This window comes from Cyprinodon tularosa, unplaced genomic scaffold, assembly GCF_016077235.1.
Source record: "Cyprinodon tularosa strain WSP-4 unplaced genomic scaffold, ASM1607723v1 ctg869, whole genome shotgun sequence".
Taxonomy (NCBI): domain Eukaryota; kingdom Metazoa; phylum Chordata; class Actinopteri; order Cyprinodontiformes; family Cyprinodontidae; genus Cyprinodon; species Cyprinodon tularosa.
This window is the reverse complement of record NW_024039639.1, coordinates 152,293-176,508: the sequence shown is the minus strand read 5'-3', so window position 1 is coordinate 176,508 and position 24,216 is coordinate 152,293. Positions and strand designations below refer to the sequence as shown.

The 24,216-nt window shown below is 45.2% G+C and overlaps 2 protein-coding genes across 2 annotated transcripts in view; one reads left to right on the top strand and one right to left on the bottom strand.

Moving 5' to 3' along the window:
• Positions 1–21,044, bottom strand: part of sycp2l (synaptonemal complex protein 2-like) — a 31,515-nt gene extending 10,471 nt beyond the window's left edge. The window contains exons 1-8 of the mRNA XM_038273346.1: positions 20,965–21,044; positions 18,988–19,107; positions 17,907–18,020; positions 17,735–17,839; positions 5,090–5,114; positions 4,939–5,018; positions 4,759–4,847; positions 4,606–4,640 (exon numbers count right to left, since the gene is read on the bottom strand). Coding sequence (XP_038129274.1) covers positions 4,606–4,640; positions 4,759–4,847; positions 4,939–5,018; positions 5,090–5,114; positions 17,735–17,839; positions 17,907–18,020; positions 18,988–19,107; positions 20,965–20,991 — 595 coding nt within the window. The 5' untranslated portion in view covers positions 20,992–21,044. The remainder of the gene's footprint in view (positions 1–4,605; positions 4,641–4,758; positions 4,848–4,938; positions 5,019–5,089; positions 5,115–17,734; positions 17,840–17,906; positions 18,021–18,987; positions 19,108–20,964) is intronic.
• LOC119775377 (E3 ubiquitin/ISG15 ligase TRIM25-like) lies at positions 9,967–12,845 on the top strand. Its single transcript, XM_038273344.1, has one exon. The coding sequence runs from the start codon at positions 10,273–10,275 to the stop codon at positions 12,499–12,501; it is 2,229 nt and encodes a 742-aa protein (XP_038129272.1). The 5' UTR covers positions 9,967–10,272; the 3' UTR covers positions 12,502–12,845.
• Positions 21,045–24,216: the final 3,172 nt, after the last annotated feature.

The following is a 24,216-nucleotide window of genomic DNA, read 5'->3' as shown; positions in this document are numbered from 1 at the left end:
CTCGATGTGGGCGGGACTTTTAACAGTGAGGTGACCCCACAGTCAGAGTAACACCATGTGATCTTAAGAGCCAACCAAGTAGCTGCTGCACGGTCTGGCTGTTGATGTACTGCCAGCAGCGACACACAAAACCCTGAATCAGTACAGCAGGAGAGGAATGCTACAAATCAGTGTCCTACACAAGGATATGTGATGGGAAGCTAATGCTACCCAAGGCTAGTGCTGACGCTACCCAAGGCTAGCTCTGACCCGACCCAAGGCTACAGCTGACGCTAAGGTATCTACCTAAGGCTAGCTGCCGACCCAAGGCTAGAGACGATGCTACCCAAGGCTTTCGCTGATGCTACCCTAGGCTACAGCTGATGCTCAACCCAGTCTCATGGGAAAATGTACCCCCACTACGTTGGTCCACACTGCAAAACGTAGTGGAGGTACATTAATGGCCATTTTTTTGTGGTACTGTTACGTTTCTTCTGCCTATACGCTTTCTATTGTTTTACGTCCTAGTCACGTGACTTTCAAGATTCCAGCTGGGAGAAGAAAAAAAATATATATATGGCCGACATTCGCTCATTTTTTCGTGGAAAGATTAATAACTTGAGTTTGTTTTTGCAATAAAATGAGTTTTGATTACATTTCTAGTGAGAAATGTATAGTTTGTTGCCAGAATATTTACTCAGGGAATGTACATATTCACTTGCTTGTTCGTTTCTTGCAAAGATTTTTCAAGATAATGTGAAACTGTAACATTTTGGTATAAACATGGCTGAGTTTTCTCTAACTTTTAGTGGGAAAATCAATAATTTCAATCAGTTTCTGCATTTAAATGGGTTTTGATTACATTTATAGCGAGAAGTGTAGGGTTTATTTACATAATATTTACTTAGTGAACATACATAATCACCCGCTTGCTAGTTTTTGCTACGTTTTTCGGATCTCGTCAGGATTATGTGAAATTGCAACGTTTAGGCTGCTACCCATCGCCTAGCATTTAGCTGCCGCCCCGATTCAACATTGAATTCTTTGTGATTTAACTCCATCTGACGGATCAAACCCTCGCCACTGCGTGCGTTGCGTCTGACGTTGATTTTCAGATCAATGCATTACGTCGTGGCATACGGGAGAAACTAATTAAACTAGTTTAAAAAAAGGATCATGGGTTAAGATCGGATGTGTTTTATTTGGAAATCTACCGGATCCTTTGTGCAATTAACTTCCTGTTTGGTGCGATCTCATTGATGGATTTTGACCAGATTTTGACCAAAGAGGAACTAAAAAAAAACAAAAAACAATTTAAATACACAACCAGCATATCTGGAATCAGTGACAGAGAGCGACTGGGACCAGAAGTTTATTAATTTCTCCCCATTGATTTCCATTCAAAATGTTTTCGATCCCACCGGGCTCTAGGGAAGGGGCGGGCATACCGCCACCTACTGTTCATGAGTGTGTAGCAACATTGTTTTACATCTATTAAATTCTATTTTTTTTATTTTGTATTCTGAAGATAAATAAATAATGCTTTCCTTAATCTATAAATATCTTTTATATTTCCTTTATTTCCCAATAATCCTTTAAGACTCCATTCTTGGCCTGTCCTCTTTTCAATTTCTTCCTTTCAGGTTCATATGTTTTACAGTTCATCAATACATCTGCATTTTCTATCTCTCCACATCCTTCACATTTATCATTATTTTTCCTCCCTATTAAGTATAAATTGTCATTTAAATAAGTATGACCTACTCTTAATCTGATCATTATTATTTCTTCCCTTCGGTTTCTCTCATTAATATTTCTATTTAATACTGACTTTTGTAATTTATATAACCTTCTTCCTTTTTATCTTCATTCCACCTTTTTTTTGCCATTTTTCAATTTCTTTCCTCTTAATAAATGATTTTCCTTTCCCTAAAGGAATTGTAATTGTTATTTGTCTACTTTTCATTCCACCTAACTTTCCATTAATTAGCTTGAAAACAGCACTTTGTAGGCACCCAGTTTCTCTAACAATGGCCCTTTTTGGGTTACCCTCCATGCATTGGGTGTCAGTTCAGTGGCAGTTCCAGAACATTTTCTTAGGGTTGACCAGGCAGCACAATAATGTGCATGTGGCCAAAAAGTAATAGGGATCAAATTCGGTTCAGAGTCAAGCTATTGGGATCAGGCATCAGGTTCAATTTGCATATTTTCTTAGCCAAAACAAAGATTTGTTGGGCTACTGTAATTTTGAATTGAAAAACGTCCTGAATGGGAAGTCTTCAAACTTGAAAAACAAAGTCCAAAGTTGTTTTTTTTTTTTTTTTTTTTTTTTTTTTTTTGGAATGATTATGACCTGGATGTCTAAGAATCTTCACCAGCTTATCAGGGAAATGAATGCCCACAATGTCTATATTTTCCAAAAGAGAATAACAGAACAGACCTTCATGAGGCCCTTGTTAAAGCTATGCATATATTTATGCATCTATGCTCTTCAAATAACTTTCTGGTTCGATGCAACATTTACATTAAATGGGTTGAGAGGTTGTTCTTTACCAGTAAATACATAAAAGATTCCCAGATGACTGCCGATACAAACTCTCCCCTATAAAACCTGAAACTAATTCTTACAAGAGAGTAAAATCTGTATTAGTCTTCATTAAATGTAGCATATTGTTGTACATAATCGATTGCTTTATTTTTGGTGTCAGCTTTTGGTCAATATGCTAACCTTAAAAGGTCAAAGTGGGAAAATGTAGTAGTAGTAGACAAATTAGCAATTAGAGGAGGCAATAACAATTACAATTCCTTTAGGGAAAGGAAAATCATTTATTAAGAGGAAAGAAATTGAAAAATGGCAAAAAAAGGTGGAATGAAGATAAAAAGGAAGAAGGTTATATAAAGTACAAAAGTCAGTATTAAATATAAATATTAATGAGAGAAACCGAAGGGAAGAAATAATAATGATCAGATTAAGAGTAGGTCATACTTATTTAAATGACAATTTATACTTAATAGGGAGGAAAATTAATGATAAATGTGAAGGATGTGGAGAGATAGAAAATGCAGATGTATTGATGAACTGCAAAACATATGAACCTGAAAGGAAGAAATTGAAAAGAGGACAGGCCAAGAATGGAGTCTTAAAGGATTATTGGGAAATATAGGAAATATAAAAGATATTTATAGATTAAGGAAAGCATTATTTATTTATCTTCAGAATACAAAATAAAAAAAATAGAATTTAATAGATGTAAAACAATGTTGCTACACACTCATGAACAGTAGGTGGCGGTATGCCCGCCCCTTCCCTACAGCCCGGTGGGATCGAAAACATTTTGAATGGAAATCAGTGGGGAGAAATTAATAAACTTCTGGTCCCAGTCGCTCTCTGTCACTGATTCCAGATATGCTGGTTGTGTATTTAAATTGTTTTTTTTTTTTTTTAGTTCCTCTTTGGTCAAAATCTGGTCAAAACCCATCAATGAGATCGCACCAAACAGGAAGTGAAATGCACAAAGGATCCGGTAGATTTCCAAATAAAACACATCCGATCTTAACCCGTGATCCTTTTTTTAACTAGTTTAATTAGTTTCTCCCGTATGCCACGACGTAATGCATTGATCTGAAAATCAACCTCAGACGCAACGCACGCAGTGGCGAGGGTTTGATCCGTCAGATGGAGTTAAATCACAAAGAATTCAATGTTGAATCGGGGCGGCAGCTAAATGCTAGGCGATGGGTAGCAGCCAAAACGTTGCAATTTCACATAATCCTGACGAGATCCGAAAAACGTAGCAAAAACTAGCAAGCGGGTGATTATGTATGTTCACGAAGTAAATATTATGTAAATAAACCCTACACTTCTCGCTATAAATGTGATCAAAACCCATTTAAATGCAGAAACTGATTGAAATTATTGATTTTCCCACTAAAAGTTAGAGAAATCTCAGCCATGTTTATACCAAAATGTTACAGTTTCACATTTTCTTGAAAAATCTTTGCAAGAAACGAACAAGCAAGTGAATATGTACATTCCCTGAGTAAATATTCTGGCAACAAACTATACATTTCTCACTAGAAATATAATCAAAACTCATTTTAATGCAAAAACAAACTCAAGTCATTAATCTTTCCACAAAAAATGAGCGAATGTCGGCCATATATTTATTTTTTTTCTTCTCCCAGCTGGAATCTTGAAAGTCACGTGACTAGGACGTAAAACAATAGAAAGCGTATAGGCAGAAGAAACGTAACAGTACCACAAAAAAAATGGCCATTAATGTACCTCCACTACGTTTTGCAGTGTGGACCAACGTAGTGGGGGTACATTTTCCCATGAGACTGGGTTGTGATGCTAGGTATCTACCTAAGGCTAGCATACTAACGGCCATTACAAGATTAAAAAGTTTTCTGATTGGACATTTTAAGCATTACTCAGAAAGGTTCAATCTGCAGGTAATAAGCAGGCAAAGAGGAGGCGGAGTTTAATGCAGAACCACTGAACCAGCTTAAACCTACAGATTACAGATTAGTTCAGGGGGATTACTGCTGATGAACAGTAATCCCCTGGCGGTGAGCAGCGGCCACACAGCAGACATGTGTGCCTGGTTCAGTTTCCAAACTCACCTCCAACAGTCAGGACTGCAGCTGCCACCTGAGACCTGTCAGACAGGTAGATGAGGAAAGAGGCAGGAATGCCGGCAGGTGGGTCAAGTGTTTGTTCCTTTAACCATGGAACAGCTAATGTTTGAAGTATGCCGCAGTGTTATGGTTGCTTACAGTATCCGGGTCTGGTTCTGGTCCATCTGGATCAGTCTCCTCTCTTGTCGGCTGATGGACTCCAGGATGCTGTTATAGGTTCTGATAGCCTGAAACCAGAAACGCGTCATCATGGTTCCCTGACTGATGCACAGCAGCTGGTAGCATGACCCGATACGTTTTGGTGGTTGCCAAGGTTACCTCAAGTCTGAGTGGGAAGTGAACTCCATCTTCCAGAGACAGGTGGACCAGCTGAAGCAGAACCACCGACAACTCTGCAGCTAAGGGGGGCAGCGGCGGTTAGACAGCCAGACCACGAGATGGACAGAAGACAGACAGACAAGGAGCGTACCTGGAAGAGACGACTCTCCCAGCAGCTGGGAGACAAACAGACCGGATTAGATTGACGTCATGCAGCTGGGAGAAGATTTTATCATTACAACAGATCAGACCATCGCAGCTCCTGTCGTCATGATTTAAATTTCAAAAATAGAAAAGTTCCTCAAATCATTTGACTAAGCTAAGTCTAGAGCTTAGTCTAGCTAAGGCTAGAGCTGACGCTACACCGGGCTAGAGCTGATGCTAGCTAAGGCTAGCGCTGATGCGAGCCAAGGCTAGAGACGACGCTAGCTAAGGCAGGCGCTGATGCTACCTAAGCCTAGCGCTGATAGAGCCCAAGGCTGGCGCTGACGCTAGATAAGGCTAGAGCTGACGCTAGACAAGGCTAGAGCTGACGCTAGACAAGGCCAGAGCTGACGCTAGACAAGGCCAGAGCTGACGCTAGACAAGGCCAGAGCTGACGCTAGACAAGGCCAGAGCTGACGCTAGACAAGGCTAGAGCTGACGCTAGACAAGGCTAGAGCTGACGCTAGATAAAGCTAGAGCTGACGCTAGATAAAGCTAGATCTGACGCTAGAGAAGGCACGCTAGAGAAGGCTAGAGCTGACGCTAGAGAAGGCTAGAGCTGACGCTAGACAAGGCTAGAGCTGACGCTAGAGAAGGCTAGAGCTGACGCTAGATAAAGCTAGATCTGACGCTAGAGAAGGCTAGAGCTGACGCTATATAAAGCTAGAGCTGACGCTAGATAAAGCTAGAGCTGACGCTAGAGAAGGCTAGAGCTGACGCTAGACAAGGCCAGAGCTGACGCTAGACAAGGCCAGAGCTGACGCTAGACAAGGCCAGAGCTGACGCTAGACAAGGCCAGAGCTGACGCTAGACAAGGCCAGAGCTGACGCTAGACAAGGCTAGAGCTGACGCTAGATAAAGCTAGAGCTGACGCTAGATAAAGCTAGATCTGACGCTAGAGAAGGCTAGAGCTGACGCTATATAAAGCTAGAGCTGACGCTAGAGAAGGCTAGAGCTGACGCTAGAGAAGGCTAGAGCTGACGCTAGATAAAGCTAGATCTGACGCTAGAGAAGGCTAGAGCTGACGCTATATAAAGCTAGAGCTGACGCTAGATAAAGCTAGAGCTGACGCTAGATAAAGCTAGAGCTGACGCTAGAGAAGGCTAGAGCTGACGCTAGGGAAGGCTAGAGCTGACGCTAGAGAAGGCTAGAGCTGACGCTAGAGAAGGCTAGAGCTGACGCTAGAGAAGGCTAGAGCTGACGCTAGAGAAGGCTAGAGCTGACGCTAGACAAGGCTAGAGCTGACGCTAGACAAGGCTAGAGCTGATGCTAGATAAAGCTAGAGCTGACGCTAGAGAAGGCTAGAGCTGACGCTAGACAAGGCTAGAGCTGACGCTAGACAAGGCTAGAGCTGACGCTAGAGAAGGCACGCTAGAGAAGGCTAGAGCTGACGCTAGAGAAGGCACGCTAGAGAAGGCTAGAGCTGACGCTAGAGAAGGCACGCTAGAGAAGGCTAGAGCTGACGCTAGACAAGGCTAGAGCTGACGCTAGAGAAGGCTAGAGCTGACGCTAGATAAGGCTAGAGCTGACGCTAGATAAAGCTAGAGCTGACGCTAGAGAAGGCTAGAGCTGACGCTAGATAAAGCTAGAGCTGACGCTAGAGAAGGCTAGAGCTGACGCTAGAGAAGGCTAGAGTTGACGCTAGAGAAGGCTAGAGCTGACGCTAGAGAAGGCTAGAGCTGACGCTAGATAAAGCTAGAGCTGACGCTAGAGAAGGCTAGAGCTGACGCTAGAGAAGGCTAGAGCTGACGCTAGATAAAGCTAGAGCTGACGCTAGATAAAGCTAGAGCTGACGCTAGATAAAGCTAGAGCTGACGCTAGAGAAGGCTAGAGCTGACGCTAGATAAAGCTAGAGCTGACGCTAGAGAAGGCTAGAGCTGACGCTAGATAAAGCTAGAGCTGACGCTAGAGAAGGCTAGAGCTGACGCTAGAGAAGGCTAGAGTTGACGCTAGAGAAGGCTAGAGTTGACGCTAGAGAAGGCTAGAGCTGACGCTAGAGAAGGCTAGAGCTGACGCTAGATAAAGCTAGAGCTGACGCTAGAGAAGGCTAGAGCTGACGCTAGAGAAGGCTAGAGCTGACGCTAGATAAAGCTAGAGCTGACGCTAGAGAAGGCTAGAGCTGACGCTAGAGAAGGCTAGAGCTGACGCTAGATAAAGCTAGAGCTGACGCTAGAGAAGGCTAGAGCTGACGCTAGAGAAGGCTAGAGTTGACGCTAGAGAAGGCTAGAGTTGACGCTAGAGAAGGCTAGAGCTGACGCTAGAGAAGGCTAGAGCTGACGCTAGATAAAGCTAGAGCTGACGCTAGAGAAGGCTAGAGCTGACGCTAGAGAAGGCTAGAGCTGACGCTAGATAAAGCTAGAGCTGACGCTAGAGAAGGCTAGAGCTGACGCTAGATAAAGCTAGAGCTGACGCTAGAGAAGGCTAGAGCTGACGCTAGAGAAGGCTAGAGTTGACGCTAGAGAAGGCTAGAGTTGACGCTAGATAAAGCTAGAGCTGACGCTAGAGAAGGCTAGAGCTGACGCTAGAGAAGGCTAGAGCTGACGCTAGATAAAGCTAGAGCTGACGCTAGAGAAGGCTAGAGCTGACGCTAGAGAAGGCTAGAGCTGACGCTAGAGAAGGCTAGAGCTGACGCTAGATAAAGCTAGAGCTGACGCTAGATAAAGCTAGAGCTGACGCTAGAGAAGGCTAGAGCTGACGCTAGATAAAGCTAGAGCTGACGCTAGAGAAGGCTAGAGCTGACGCTAGAGAAGGCTAGAGCTGACGCTAGAGAAGGCTAGAGCTGACGCTAGAGAAGGCTAGAGCTGACGCTAGATAAAGCTAGAGCTGACGCTAGAGAAGGCTTGAGCTGACTGCTAGATAAAGGCTAGAGCTGACGCTAGAGAAGGCTAGAGCTGACGCTAGATAAGGCTAGAGCTGACGCTAGAGAAGGCTAGAGCTGACGCTAGAGAAGGCTAGAGCTGACGCTAGAGAAGCTAGAGCTGACGCTAGAGAAGGCTAGAGCTGACGCTAGAGAAGGCTAGAGCTGACGCTAGATAAGCTAGAGCTGACGCTAGATAAGCTAGAGCTGACGCTAGAGAAAGGCTAGAGCTGACGCTAGATAAAGCTAGAGCTGACGCTAGAGAAGGCTAGAGCTGACGCTAGAGAAGGCTAGAGCTGACGCTAGATAAAGCTAGAGCTGACGCTAGAGAAGGCTAGAGCTGACGCTAGAGAAGGCTAGAGCTGACGCTAGATAAAGCTAGAGCTGACGCTAGATAAAGCTAGAGCTGACGCTAGAGAAGGCTAGAGCTGACGCTAGAGAAGGCTAGAGCTGACGCTAGATAAAGCTAGAGTTGACGCTAGAGAAGGCTAGAGCTTTCAATATTTCAATAGATGGAACAGATGGTGGCAGGTGTGTGTGGGGGGGCGGCAAAAAGACTGTTGTCCGGACCCTGGGAAAGCTGTCAGCTGGCCTACTACCATTTAAAGATACAAGAATAAAGGCATTTTGGATGGCAGGTGTCTGGCTACAAGAGACACTAAGAGATATCCAGAAATAAAGCGAGGTAGTCAGTAACTGTTACTTTATTAGACCAAGCAGATTGAAGAAATGATGAAAAACTAAAGAACGCTCCAGCTTTCTCCAATTGCCGTTTCCAGATGAGTTCTGCAGGTTGGATCCTTGTCATAAGATACGGGCTATTAGCAGGCCAGTACACTGACCTTATGTGTCTTTTTTCCCAAGGAATATTTTCAGTTTTTGCACTATGGCAAGATGCAAACCGATTTCATCATCCTTTCAACTGATGGGATAAGAAAAGTGTCCAAAATCTCCAAGTAAACCTGTTCAATTATTGAAGATGTAATGGCAGCCATCAGTGCCTTTAGCTGGCCAGCAGCTAAGGCATGCAGCCCCAGAGCTGCAGTGAATGGACATTAGCAGGTCCTCTTCAGGTTCTCATCTTTAGAAATCTCATTGGACCAACATTCCAGCATCATCACCTCGCCCAATGCAGATTGGAGATTCATCAGTGAATGACTTTCATCCTCAGTCCGCCATTGCTTCTCCTCAGCCCGTTCAAACCTCGTTTCGTTTTCCGTCTCGACACTTTGATGTCTTCCTTGGTCTACCAGTATGTTTACCTTTAACAACCTTCCAATGTTGTACCTAAGGCTACGGAGGATACAGCGGACCCATCCTTCAATTCGGGGAGGAGTCTTGGAATCCGACCAGACCTCGGCGCCACGCTATGACGTCATACGAATTTGGCCTTCTGAGGCTGCATCCCATGAACTTGAACAGAGCCAGAGGTTTCCCTGCTCCAGCACTGCTGATTTTAATTGAAAGCTGGTTAACAGGCTATTGCTAAACTGCAATCATAATAATCATAATAATCAGCTGTGCTAAAGCAGGGAAACCTCTAAAACCTGCAGGACAGCGGCCCTCGAGGAGCAACTTTGGAGATGCCTGGTTTGGCCTTATTATTTAATCATTGAGATGCACAGTGATTCACCTGCTTCCTCAGAAATCCAAGGCTGCTGAGGCACTGATCCGGTCTTTTAAAATCGGTGCACTGCAGCAGAGACGCATGAAGAACATTCCCAAAGCTATACTGGAAATAGGAGGAGACACACAGAGAGAAAAACGAAGTGCTGTCATTTCCTGCAGCTCTTTGGATAAATTTAGACCAAGTGATGCAGCTGAATAAACAAACTGCAGTCATCGTCCTGGAATGAAGCTCAACCTGTTACCTGACTCTGTTCTGTCAGGGTGAAGGTAGTAAAGGAATGACGGTGTGTGAGGTTAACAATCACTGAGATTTACAGGTTTGTGTTTTACACATTTCTCTACTGCTGATACTGTGACTAAATGCCTGTTTTTTGCTGCCTGATTGAACTGAATCAGACAGAATGAAAGAACCGGACCGGCCCTGGGACCAGGCCACCTTTAGGCGTAGGAAACCATGGAATGAGGTTGAACCAGGTGATCCGGTCCTGTGCTGATGCATCATTCTGTCATTCGTTCTCGTAAACAGGTTTTCTGTTGTAGTTGGACCGAGAACTCCAGTCTGTGTCGAGCTTCCTTCAGTGAAACCTCGTCTGAACAGAACAGCTCGGATTTGATTGCAATTCTGCTTTGCTCTGCGGTGAAGAATGGCTCAGCGAGAACTTTCCCTGGATGAAGACTTGCTAAGCTGTGCCATCTGTCTGGATCTACTGAAAGATCCAGTGACGATTCCCTGTGGACACAACTACTGCGCAGGCTGTATTACAAACCACTGGAAGGAGCATGAAGTGAAAAGGTCCTACAGCTGTCCTCAGTGCAGGGAGGTCTTCACACAAAGACCCGCCATGAGAAAGAACACCATGTTAGCCGAGCTAGTGCAAGAAATGAAGAAGAGCGGACCCAAAGTTGCTCCTGATCTTCACCTCTATGGGGGACCCGCAGATGTGGACTGTGATTTCTGTACCGGGAACAAGCTTAAGGCTACCAAGTCCTGCTTGCAATGTTTGGCCTCCTATTGTGACCTTCACCTCCAGCCTCACTACAACTCCCCAGTTTTTAAGACCCACAAGCTGATCACAGCTTCTGCAGACATCCAGGAGAACATCTGCTCCCTTCACAATAAAATGGAGGTTTTCTGTCGCAGTGACCAGCTGACCATCTGCTACCTGTGTTCTGTGGATGAACATAAAGGACATGACACCGTCTCAGCGGCGGCGGAGAGGACCGAGAGGCAGCAGGAGCTCGATTCAAGGCGGGAAAACATCCAGAAAAGAATCAAAGACAGAGAGGAAAACTTGAAGCAACTTGAGAAGGAGGGGGAAGCCATCAACTGTTCCGCTGATAAAGTAGTGAAGGACGTCCAGACCATGTTCAACCAGCTGCTGCAGCTCTTGCAGAAAAGAAGCAATGATGTACAGCAGCAGATCAGGTTGCAGCAGGAAAGGAATTTCCGCTGGGTAAGAGAGCTTCAGCAGAGAATGCAGCAGGAGATCTCAGAGCTGACCAGAAGAGACAATGAGCTGAAGAACCTGTCGCTCAGCGAAGATCACGCCCAGTTTCTACGCAGGTACCTTTCACTGGCATCACCCAGTTCATCAACAAACCCAGACATCAGGATCCATTCTCTTAAACCCTTCCATGAGATGATGGAGGCTGTCACAGAGCTCATTCAGAAACTGCAGGACACCCTGATTCATGGCTGGACCAGGATCCCCATGACTAAAGCAGATCCATCACTGACGCCACCACATCAGCATTTAGCATCACCACAGGGTACACTCTCCAAGGAAGGTTCAATGGAGCTTCCCCCTACAGCTGCCCTTAGACTAGGGAAGTCCAATGTTTCAGCAACAGCAGTTTCCCCAAAACTAGCCAAGTCAAAGACCGTGGCAATGGCATCATCACGCCTAAAATCATCCGAATCCCAGGTACTGCCACCTCAACCATACTCTAAATATTCCAATATTGAGCCAATGGCACCGATCTACAGACCTTCAAGTGAGTCCAAGACTTTGAAACCAACACCAGATGGGTCAACAGTTTTATCTTCGCCAGTTTATTCAAAATCAGAAGAGTCAAATATTGGTCCAGAGCCGCCATCTTACATGTCCTTGATTGAGACTTTCAAAGCAGAAACCAACCCAGAACCGAAAAAGTCTATGACTCGTTCCACAAGATATTCCCTTCCAAATACATCAGAAGTCTCTCCTTCAGCTTGTCCTTCACCAAAGTTAGCCAAAAATCCACCGCCAGACCAGACAAAAGACAAGAAGTCATTCCCATCACCTGGCCAGTTAAAGAGTGTACCACTCCCAGCACAGAGTCCTCCATCGGGGGACCCCGGGACAAGATCGGCATTCTTATCATACACATGTCAGATCACCTTGGATCCAAACACGGTGAATAAGATGTTGGTGCTGTCCATGGAGAACAGGAAAGTGACACAGGTGAAGAAAAAGCAGTGGTACACTAACCGTTCAGAGAGATTTAAAGACCGGTTTCAGGTTCTGAGCAAAGAAAGCCTGACAGGCCGCTGTTACTGGGAGGTGGAGTGGACTGGGATGGTTTCCGTGGCCGTCGCATACAAAGACGTCCCCAGAACAGGAGTAACCAGTGGGTTTGGAGATAACAATATGTCCTGGGCCCTATATTGCCACAATAATAAATTCATACATGATGGTAAAGAAATTGTACTATCAGGGCCCCAGTTTCCGAGGATAGGAGTGTATCTGGATTATCATGCAGGGGTTCTTTCCTTCTACAGCATCTCTACAAACATGGTCCTCCTGCACCGAGCCCAGGTGACATTCACTCAGCCTTTGCATGTTGGAATCAGTGTCAGTTCAGGAGCTGCTGAGTTACTTCAGATTTCATGAACCTGATACTTTCGGCAATCACTTCTTTCCTTCAGGACCTGTCACATTTTTACAAGTGTACTGAAACACAATATGCTTCTAAAGCCCGTTTCAGGCATGCTTTTCAGTGAGTTTTCCAGGTGAACACCTCGGTAAGGTAGACCTGCTGTGCTGGAATATGTAGAGGATGGAGGTGTTGGGTTTATGAACATCACCGCTGCCTTATATCTTTTCTTTGGATACATAAAACGTCTTGTACAGCTTTTATAGATTGGTCTTTGAATCAACCTGGTCAGCTCCCATCTGAACCAAGAGAATAGAGCAGACTTTTTAATGCTGGTGAAGATTCTGAGTCATCCAAAAAACCCAAAAACCTCCAATGCAGCAATAGTTGATTCCTTCCTGGTATCATCGCAGCTCAAACACCTTTACAGGAGAACAGAAGACCTCAGCCAGGCCAACAATTCCCTCTAACGCCCCCCCTTCCAGAGACATAGACAGGTATGGGGCATTGCAGGCTAACAAAGAAGCCAAACGACCCCCATTCCAAAGGGGGGGACCCGTTCATCCGTTTCTATTTGCATGTTTTCTAAACTAAAACCAGGCTTTGTTGGGCTGCTGGATAAAACCTGGAACTAAACGCTATTTCTGACATTTTGAACTGAAAAATCTTCCTGGATGGAAGAGAAACGTCTTCAAACTTGGAAACAAAGTCCAGTGGATTGATTTTAAACTTTTTTGGACTTACCTTTCAATATCTTCTCTGACTTCATGTGTGTTTTCACGGGTGGAAAGTTGATGTGTTGGATTATTTTAGGTCTGTATTGATAATTAGATGTATGATTTCTGCTCTGTAGGTTTTACTCCAACTCTTTCCACATTCACTAAATGCTAAACCAGATGTAGTTATTTCTGCTAGTCAATAACTCACCTTTAACAGGTTTAAATAAGGAAATGTTTTAACTGGATCATCTGGACCAACTGGAATGGGAACAACCCGTCTGCATGCTTGGTCTGAATTACTATGTAAAGACATGTTTGGTAAATATGCACCATGTAAATAAACAGATTATTTTTCCTCCATAAGTGCTTTGTTTTTGGTCTTTAACTTTATAATCATACATAAATGATTTATAAACTCTACCTAAAAAAAACAAAACAAACAACAAGAGAATCAAGAACTGCCAGCAGGGGGCATCAGAGGTGACATAAGTTGAATCATGGTTCCATGAGGCTGAAACTGCAGTGACTGACAGTCAAAACAAACAATGGTGAGAATGGGAGCTACTGGTTCGGTTTCTTACAGGGTAGAGAAGGGGTGTCAAACCGGTTCCAGAAAGGGCCGTGTGGCTGCAGGTTCTCTTTCCAACCAAGCAATCGCACACCAGACTCCAGTCATCTCATCAACTCAGTTCAATCTGAACATGATGACTTGATGGGATGAATGGAGTCTGGTGTGCGATTGCTTGGTTGGAAAGAGAACCTGCAGCCACACGGCCCTTTCTGGAACCGGTTTGACACCCCTTGGGTAGAGGATTGATGATTGAAGGGGTCCAATAGAGTCTGAAGGGGCCTGATGAGGTCTGACGGGGCCTGGTGAGGTCTGACGGGGCCTGGTGAGGTCTGACGGGGCCTGGTGAGGTCTGACGGGGCCTGGTGAGGTCTGACGGGGCCTGGTGAGGTCTGACGAGGTCTGACGGGCTGTAATGGAGTCTGACGGGGCCTGGTGAGGTCTGACGGGGCCTGATGAGGTCTGACGGGCTGTAATGGAGTCTGACGGGGCCTGATGAGGTCTGACGGGGCCTGGTGAAGTCTGACGGGGCCTGGTGAAGTCTGACGGGGCCTGATGAGGTCTGACGGGGCCTGGTGAGGTCTGACGGGGCCTGGTGAGGTCTGACGGGGCCTGGTGAGGTCTGACGGGGCCTGGTGAGGTCTGACGGGGCCTGGTGAGGTCTGACGGGGCCTGATGAGGTCTGACGGGACCTGATGAGGTCTGACGGGGCCTGGTGAGGTCTGACGGGGCCTGATGAGGTCTGACGGGACCTGATGAGGTCTGACAGGCTGTAATGGAGTCTGACGGGGCCTGATGAGGTCTGACGGGGCCTGATGAGGTCTGACAGGCTGTAATGGAGTCTGACGGGGCCTGATGAGGTCTGACGGGGCCTGATGAGGTCTGACGGGGCCTGATGAGGTCTGACGGGGCCTGATGAGGTCTGACGGGCTGTAATGGAGTCTGACGGGGCCTGATGAGGTCTGACGGGGCCTGATGAGGTCTGACGGGGCCTGATGAGGTCTGACGGGGCCTGATGAGGTCTGACGGGGCCTGATGAGGTCTGACGGGGCCTGATGAGGTCTGACGGGGCCTGGTGAGGTCTGACGGGGCCTGATGAGGTCTGACGGGGCCTGGTGAGGTCTGACGGGGCCTGGTGAGGTCTGACGGGGCCTGGTGAGGTCTGACGGGGCCTGGTGAGGTCTGACGGGGCCTGGTGAGGTCTGACGGGGCCTGGTGAGGTCTGACGGGGCCTGGTGAGGTCTGACGGGGCCTGGTGAGGTCTGACGGGGCCTGGTGAGGTCTGACGGGGCCTGGTGAGGTCTGACGGGGCCTGGTGAGGTCTGACGGGGCCTGGTGAGGTCTGACGGGGCCTGATGAGGTCTGACGGGACCTGATGAGGTCTGACGGGCTGTAATGGAGTCTGACGGGGCCTGATGAGGTCTGACGGGGCCTGATGAGGTCTGACAGGCTGTAATGGAGTCTGACGGGGCCTGATGAGGTCTGACGGGGCCTGATGAGGTCTGACGGGCTGTAATGGAGTCTGACGGGGCCTGATGAGGTCTGACGGGGGCCTGATGAGGTCTGACGGGGCCTGATGAGGTCTGACGGGGCCTGATGAGGTCTGACGGGCTGTAATGGAGTCTGACGGGGCCTGATGAGGTCTGACGGGGCCTGATGAGGTCTGACGGGGCCTGATGAGGTCTGACGGGGCCTGATGAGGTCTGACGGGGCCTGATGAGGTCTGACGGGGCCTGATGAGGTCTGACGAGGTCTGACGGGGCCTGATGAGGTCTGACGGGGCCTGACGAGGTCTGACGAGGTCTGACGGGGCCTGATGAGGTCTGACGAGGTCTGACGGGGCCTGATGAGGTCTGACGGGGCCTGATGAGGTCTGACGGGGCCTGATGAGGTCTGACAGGCTGTAATGGAGTCTGACGGGGCCTGGTGAGGTCTGACGGGGCCTGGTGAGGTCTGACGGGGCCTGGTGAGGTCTGACGGGGCCTGGTGAGGTCTGACGGGGCCTGGTGAGGTCTGACGGGGCCTGGTGAGGTCTGACGGGGCCTGGTGAGGTCTGACGGGGCCTGGTGAGGTCTGACGGGGCCTGGTGAGGTCTGACGGGGCCTGGTGAGGTCTGACGGGGCCTGGTGAGGTCTGACGGGGCCTGGTGAGGTCTGACGGGGCCTGATGAGGTCTGACGGGACCTGATGAGGTCTGACGGGCTGTAATGGAGTCTGACGGGGCCTGATGAGGTCTGACGGGGCCTGATGAGGTCTGACGGGGCCTGATGAGGTCTGACAGGCTGTAATGGAGTCTGACGGGGCCTGATGAGGTCTGACGGGGCCTGATGAGGTCTGACGGGGCCTGATGAGGTCTGACGGGGCCTGATGAGGTCTGACGGGCTGCAATGGAGTCTGACGGGGCCTGATGAGGTCTGACGGGGCCTGATGAGGTCTGACGGGGCCTGATGAGGTCTGACGGGGCCTGATGAGGTCTGACGGGCTGTAATGGAGTCTGACGGGGCCTGATGAGGTCTGACGGGGCCTGATGAGGTCTGACGGGGCCTGATGAGGTCTGACGGGGCCTGATGAGGTCTGACGAGGTCTGACGGGGCCTGATGAGGTCTGACGGGGCCTGATGAGGTCTGACGAGGTCTGACGGGGCCTGATGAGGTCTGACGAGGTCTGACGGGGCCTGGTGAGGTCTGACGAGGTCTGACGGGGCCTGGTGAGGTCTGACGGGGCCTGGTGAGGTCTGACGGGGCCTGGTGAGGTCTGACGGGGCCTGGTGAGGTCTGACGGGGCCTGGTGAGGTCTGACGGGGCCTGGTGAGGTCTGACGGGGCCTGGTGAGGTCTGACGGGACCTGATGAGGTCTGACGGGACCTGATGAGGTCTGACGGGCTGTAATGGAGTCTGACGGGGCCTGATGAGGTCTGACGGGGCCTGATGAGGTCTGACGGGGCCTGATGAGGTCTGACAGGCTGTAATGGAGTCTGACGGGGCCTGATGAGGTCTGACGGGGCCTGATGAGGTCTGACGGGGCCTGATGAGGTCTGACGGGCTGCAATGGAGTCTGACGGGGCCTGATGAGGTCTGACGGGGCCTGATGAGGTCTGACGGGGCCTGATGAGGTCTGACGGGGCCTGATGAGGTCTGACGGGCTGTAATGGAGTCTGACGGGGCCTGGTGAGGTCTGACGGGGCCTGGTGAGGTCTGACGGGGCCTGGTGAGGTCTGACGGGGCCTGGTGAGGTCTGACGGGGCCTGGTGAGGTCTGACGGGGCCTGATGAGGTCTGACGGGACCTGATGAGGTCTGACGGGCTGTAATGGAGTCTGACGGGGCCTGATGAGGTCTGACGGGGCCTGGTGAGGTCTGACGGGGCCTGATGAGGTCTGACGGGCTGTAATGGAGTCTGACTGGGCCTGATGAGGGTCTTATTTGGTCTGATGGGGCCTGATGAGGTTTGACGGGCTGTAATGGAGTCTGGCGGGGCCATATTGTGGTTATTGGCTTCACATGTCTGGGTGGCTGGATCGGGTCTAACCGGGGGTAGTGTAGCAATAAGTTGCAATAAGTGTAGCAATAAGTTGCAATAAGTGTAGCAATAAGTTGCATAAAGTATGACTGACTCAGGCATACATGCGTTGACCCAACCTATTGGGGTATGTGGCTTAGTGTTTTACTCTGACAGAGAACCCCACAAACTGCACTATAAGTTATATGTTGGGAAATCATCAGTTTAGTCATGAGAATAAGGTCTGCATATTCATGAGTTTACCGCCCTGGATCCACGAGACAAACATGCTGACTTAGTTCTTACCAACCTCTGATTCAGGAAGTGCAGCTGAAGGAAAACTTCTAATGACTGAAGCTACTGATAAACATCTCCAGCTTTTTGAACCAAACCATCAGCTGGAGGAAAACATCTGGATCTGCCTAATCCATCATCTGATGGACCTGCCAGGGTGGACATGCTGCTCACCACAAAGTAGTCGAAGAACTGCTCTGTGAGGCTCAGCAGGGGGGCGGAGCCTTTCTGGAGGTCAGAGGTCAGCAGGTCATGAACAGTCTTGAACCACGACAGCACCTAAAGAACATCATCACCAAGGTAACAGCGGTCCAGGAGCGTTCTGACCAATCAGATCACTGGTTACCTTAGCGGTCAGTCCCAGTCCCACCAGAGTCTGCTGCTCTTCCTTGTTCTCCGACAGAGTGGTCAAACATTTCAACACCACCAGAACCCTGGAGAACTCACGCTTACGCAGTTCCTGAAACAATAAACAAGCATAAAACAATCAGAGCTCCTTAAAGCTACAGTGGAGGCTGTTTTATTTCCAGGTGGATCATCTCAATCAGTGGTCCTCCTAACTGTCAATCATTCTGGTGAAACGTTAACGTAAGGCCGTCCTTCGCGCTCGTCCCCGTTTTCACTCACCGCTGGCGAGTCTGACATGGTGGGAAAATCTTCTTTGGGAAAGTTAGCTTGTATGAACGATGCAGACAGCAACTTTTAAACAGAGCGTGCACGAGGAGAAATGGGCTTTGCACGCCTCGCACGTGTTTAATAGGCGTTCCCTCTCAGGTGCATTTTTCTTTTTTTAAAGTGAAGAGGGCGGGTCTTTTCAAAAAGTCATGAAAATCTTTCACCATTTTTTTAAATATTAATTTTTTATATATATATTTATATATTGCAGCGAGTTCCTCCCGTTTGCACCCACCCACCCGGGGGCCCACCCAGGGGGGCCCACCCACAGCTGGTCACTGGCTTTTCTACCTCTAGTGAAGCATTAAAAGTTTCTGCTTTACTTTAACTCTTTTCATACGCTGAGATTTAAAAGAACAAATGGCTTAAAGTTGATGTAAATAAATGTGAATTTATAAACAGACATGAGCCTAAAAACTTTTATAAATGCAGTAAAAGGGTTTAAAAGCGGTTTTTCCATGAAGCATCAGCCAGAGCTCCCCCCCCAGGTTGGACCGTTGCATCCAACATGCTGGCCTGCAGAACCAGCCTACATGGACAGGACTAAAGCCTGCCGTTTACCTGCACAGGTGTGCCTCCCTGTACTACGCTAGTACTCGATTCACCCTGAAAGGGAAAAGGTTCTGCTGGTTTTACGGCGCGCCGTCGGTGACATCAGAGGCTTCTGACCAGCAGGTCTCTGGTTCCTCTGCAGAAGCTGGGATCTTTCTTCATGGGTTGATAAGATGCAACATCCCCGCCCAGCCCGTTACCTCGGTAACCTGGTGGTGCAGCCGGTTCAGGGTGAAGCTGCTGAGTCCTTCATAGCGAAGCAGAGAAACAAGTCGAGACGAGTCTCCGCGAAGCAGACAGTCTTCCATCTGAAGCTCAAACTGGGACGGAAACAGAGATTATTCACATCAGCTTTAATCCAGGACCAACTAGATAGTCTGCTGTAATCCTGGATCTGGATTTATTTCCAGGAAGGCAGAGAGACAAAAATATTCCACCTAAACAAATAGAGAAAGTTTACATCTGCTTTTAGTTAGACTATAGATACTGCAGCCGGACAGCAGGGGGCGACAGCTCACAGAAAATAAACTGCAGAAAATTATTTTTACCAGTAAATTAATAAACCTGTTCCTGATTGGCTGATACAGTCTATGCACTCAGTAAGGAATTAGCATCAAACTTCATCCTCCAATCCTGGGAGATTTAGAGCTGCTGGAAATGATGTCATCAAACTACTTCATGAGGTCATCGACATCCAGCGGTTCATCAAAGAGTTTGAAGGTTCAGAAGAGGGAAGACCTCAAGACTTCAAGGCATTGATCTGATCGACGACAACTCAGAAACATTCAAAATCAGTTCTATTCAGTTTATTTCTATAGCTCCAATTCACATCATGTCATCTCAGGTCACTTTATAGCTCCAGATCAACCAGATCATCCAGTCAGATTGATTCAAAGTTTTCTATCTAAGGAAAACCAGCTGATTGCATCGACTCATTGACTCTTCAGCAATCCCTCACACTAAGCATGCTTGTAGAGACAGTGGAGAGGAAAAACTCCCTTTGAACAGGAAGAAACCTCCAGCAGAACCAGGCTCAGTGTGAGCGGCCATCATTTCACCCAAACTTTAAGATTCAGGGAAATTTTTTAGATGCTTTTACCAAATACCTACTAAATAAATGTCACATGATTGATATTCCTTCCTATGGTAAAGCTTATTTACTATATATATATATATATATATATATATATATATGGTGCAAATGTTTTAGTTTTTTTTCCCCTCATTATAACATTCAATATATTTCAGCACATGAAGCGACAGCATCACCCTATAAAGAATTCCTACATTAACATTTCCCAGTGAATGACTTTCTATTTCCTCTAATTTCTACTTTCTAACATTAGACCCAATGTCAGCGTCTAACTCAGTCAATGTCTTCCAGTCAGTCTGAGATAGCCAGACTAATGTTAGTCTGCAGACTAAATTTAGGATCCATCGGCTATAGATGGATTTATTGCTTAGTTCATCCACTGACTGGGAAATGACCTGAGGACAGAAAACTGCTGGTTTTAGCAGCTAATTGCTGCACAGGGACGCATTTTACTGAGCGTCTCTGTAGGAGTGGGGAGTACCAATATGGCGGCCGGCAGATTCACTTTTTTCAGGCAATCAGCAATCCAGTGAATAAATAGAGATCAGTGACTCTGAGGCATAAACAATGTTTATAATCTGTCTACATTAAAATAAATCTGATCTTCTGCACTTCATCATCAGATTATGGATCAGATTATTGATCAGAAGAAAGGTTTCACTCACCTGGGATCATTTTCATCAAACATTTGTTCCTCTCAGTTATTACTCCATTTGTCTGAATTTAAAATGATTTCAAATGGACTCTTAGATTATAATAATCCCTGTAATCCCAATCCTCCTCATCCTCGTTTTCACTGAAACGTTCACATTATTTTCATCTAAAAATATTAAAGATCTTTTCAACATGAAAGAAGGAATCAAATAATCCCATGAAACACAGAATGACTTCATTTCTGTCATCAAATCAGTTTTCAGTCAAATGTAGAATTTCATCCTCCAGCAGGGGGCGGTGTTCATCCACACCATCAATGCATCATTAATAGTTTGGCAATAAAACGCCTCATCAGGCATCATTAACTCATATCCGCCATAAACAGAGTAAAAACTAAACAAACTTCTAGTCAGGAGAAAAACTCATCTACCATCACGCGCGTCTGTCTCCTCTTCATCTATCCAGGGTGTCGGGAGCGCGCACACAGCTGCACGTTATTAACTTAATGGGTGCGCGCAACAGGTAAGTAGTTCCGGCCTGGCGGAGGGACAGAGACAGAGCTGTAACCTGCCGCCAGCCTACAGCAGAGAACCTAAATACTTTACTAAGGTAAATACAGGTGACATGATAGTACCTGCAGGAGGAACAGATAATCCAAGATAATCCCGGATTAAATAAACTTAACAGATTAAATAAACATGAGGAGAATGAACGCTGCTTATTGGCCACTGATGCAGAAGGTTCAATAAACCAAATATATGAAGAAAAAAAATGGATATTAAAGAAAGAAAAAGTCTAAATATTTCTTCTGTTTTTTTTTTATCATCATATAGAAAATGTATTTCTATTTGAAACCAGATTTAAGATTTTGAATAAATGAAAAAATTATGAATGAATGAAAGGGAATTTATTTCAGACAATTTTGACAACAATAAATAAATCAACTTTAAAAATATTTTTCAAACAAACAATCAACCAAATAAACACAAAGGAGAGACTAGTTAACATCAAACCAAACCCTTCATCAAATAAACCAGTCGGTATAAACAGCCAGAGAAATGACTTTTATTCATGGAAATGATCTGAAAAAGTAAATGAAGAAATAAAACTTATTATTCACCTCCCCCCCCACACATTTTAATTACAATTAAAGTAGAGAAAACTTTCTGTTAAACTTCTTGTTTTTAGCCAATATTCACACAAACACAATATTCAAAGTCAAATTTACCTAAACTCAAATCAGGTTATTTATATTATATATATATATATATATATATATATATATATATATATATTTATATATATATATATATATATATATATATATATATATATATATATATATATATATATATATATATATATATATATATATATATATATATATATATAAATATATATAAATACCCATACATACATACATGCATGTAAACAAACATATACATACCTTCGCATCTTCACACCGCTGAGCTTTTTGAAATTCTTCCAGATGTTTTTGGAGGCGGGACTCTATAAACAGTCTGATGATGAAATTATTCTGATGCCTGATGAATTATTCTGATGCTCCTTTAATGTGCTTAACGCTCACAGCGAGGTTTTAAAGGCGCCATATTTCTGCACAGCAGCTCAAGTAAGCTGCAGAATGCAGATAAAGATAAAATGATTGCAGCATCATTTAGGAAATGTTTATGTTTGCTGAGAATAGAAATACTTCTAGATATTTTAGTTTGAATGTATTTTATATGAGATATGCCAAAAAGTCTTATTGTCTATTATTAAGTTTAATTTCCTTAACTGTCTCTGCTGCCACATTATCTATCAGAATACGTCATTTGTTTTACTTTCTCACTTTCCAAACAACATTAACTTGGTTTGATCCAAACTTAAAGATAGTTTTTTAATATCAAACCACATCTTTAATGAAAATAACTCAGAGTTGATATCAGCCATAAGCTGATCAAAGTTATCACCTATAAAAGATGTTATCATCTGCAAACAAAACAAATGTAAGTATTCTAGAAACTTTGCAGGAAAAACAATTATGGCCCAATGCTGCCCCCTAGTGGACACAACAAACACTGTCCAAACACGCCATTTGCACACATTACCTGATGCTTCCTGTCACACCTGGCTGGTTTATCCACAATCTCCATTTGATCAATTAATATTTTGTGATTTATTGAGTCAGAAGCTTTTCTGAGATCAATAATTCACCAACTGCAGATTGCTGATTATCTATCTGGCGGCCATTGCTGTAGATCTTTGATTTAAATCCTGTTTAACTCTCTGATTTTTCTGCATTAAGTTCCTGCTTCTCTCTTTCTGATTGTTGGTTTTCTAGTCTGTATGTTTGCGCGCGATTGGAGCGCGAACTAATAAAAAAGACGTTAGAATATCGCGGTTATCAATAGGCTAAAGTAGTAAATTAAAAAACTAAATATAATCTGCGCTAAAACAGGAAATGAAATAAACCAACTTTAGGAGTTATTTAATAAAACTAAATATTCTGAGTCAGACAGAATAAAGATTGTAAACTATTAACTTTTCTGATTCCCTTAATCAATATTCATTTGATATTAATGTTTTCATTTTGACTGCAGTTCAGGTATAAATAACAGGTTTTATTTATTTTATAGATCATAACAACATTAGAAGGATGATAAAGATTAAAATAGTTAAAAATAAAAATGGTTCTATTTAATTGATTCTACTTCTAGAAATAGGATATAGACAAACAGAGGAACTCTATTTGCATTAATTCTATTTTTCTAGATTTCCACACCATCCATAAGTTAAATTAGAAAAAACATTAATGTCTGGTAAATTTTTTAATAAATGTTTTACAATCTTGGTGTAATTTCTGCTCTAAGTGGCTCTCTGTCAGCTAAAGGCACATTAGTGGCCCTTTACTCCAGTTAATTAATCAATTAGCCTACTAAATCAGTTGATGATTATTTAAATAGATTTACAGCTTGTATAGTGAAGTTAATATTTAAAATGCTCAGTTTCATTTCCTCTTATAGTTCCAATGCTCATTTAAATACATTTATTTACCGACCCTTTAATGTTTAAAGGTTTAAGGTTTCACCTCTGCACCATTCTATATCTTCCAAAGAAAAGAGGATAAATCCACATATAACAGGAATATTCAGACTAGATTTGGTTAAATATTTACCTTCTGTTTTAGTCGCTGGTTAGTTTAAATATAAACCTTTTCAAAGTGGAAAAAGGTCCTAATTCCAGATTGATCAGAGCCAGTGATGCTTTACACATCGATAAACAGCATCTAGTGAGTGTAGTTCTATATTAATGTAGCAGAAATGCTGCTTTATTCTTTAAACTAAATGTTCTGATGCTCAGATTGAGCTTAAATAAAGATCATGAATATTTCAGCACAGGAGCAATGAAACTAAAGACCAACAGAGTTCCTATAAGCTGGGATCAAACCTGCGCCCATCAGTGACCCAAAATCTCAGCTCCAGCTGGTTCTGACCCGGTTCTGACCCGCTGATTCTATTAGACAGCGGTCCACAGAACCTCCTCCTGGTTCTGGTTCTGCTGGGGTCCAGAGGTGGTTCTAAAATCCCATCATGAAGGGTCAGAACCGAGCGGGTCAGAACCCAGCGGGTCAGAACCGCTCCTCTGGTTCTGGTTGTTGACTAATGAGTTTGTTGTTTTGGTA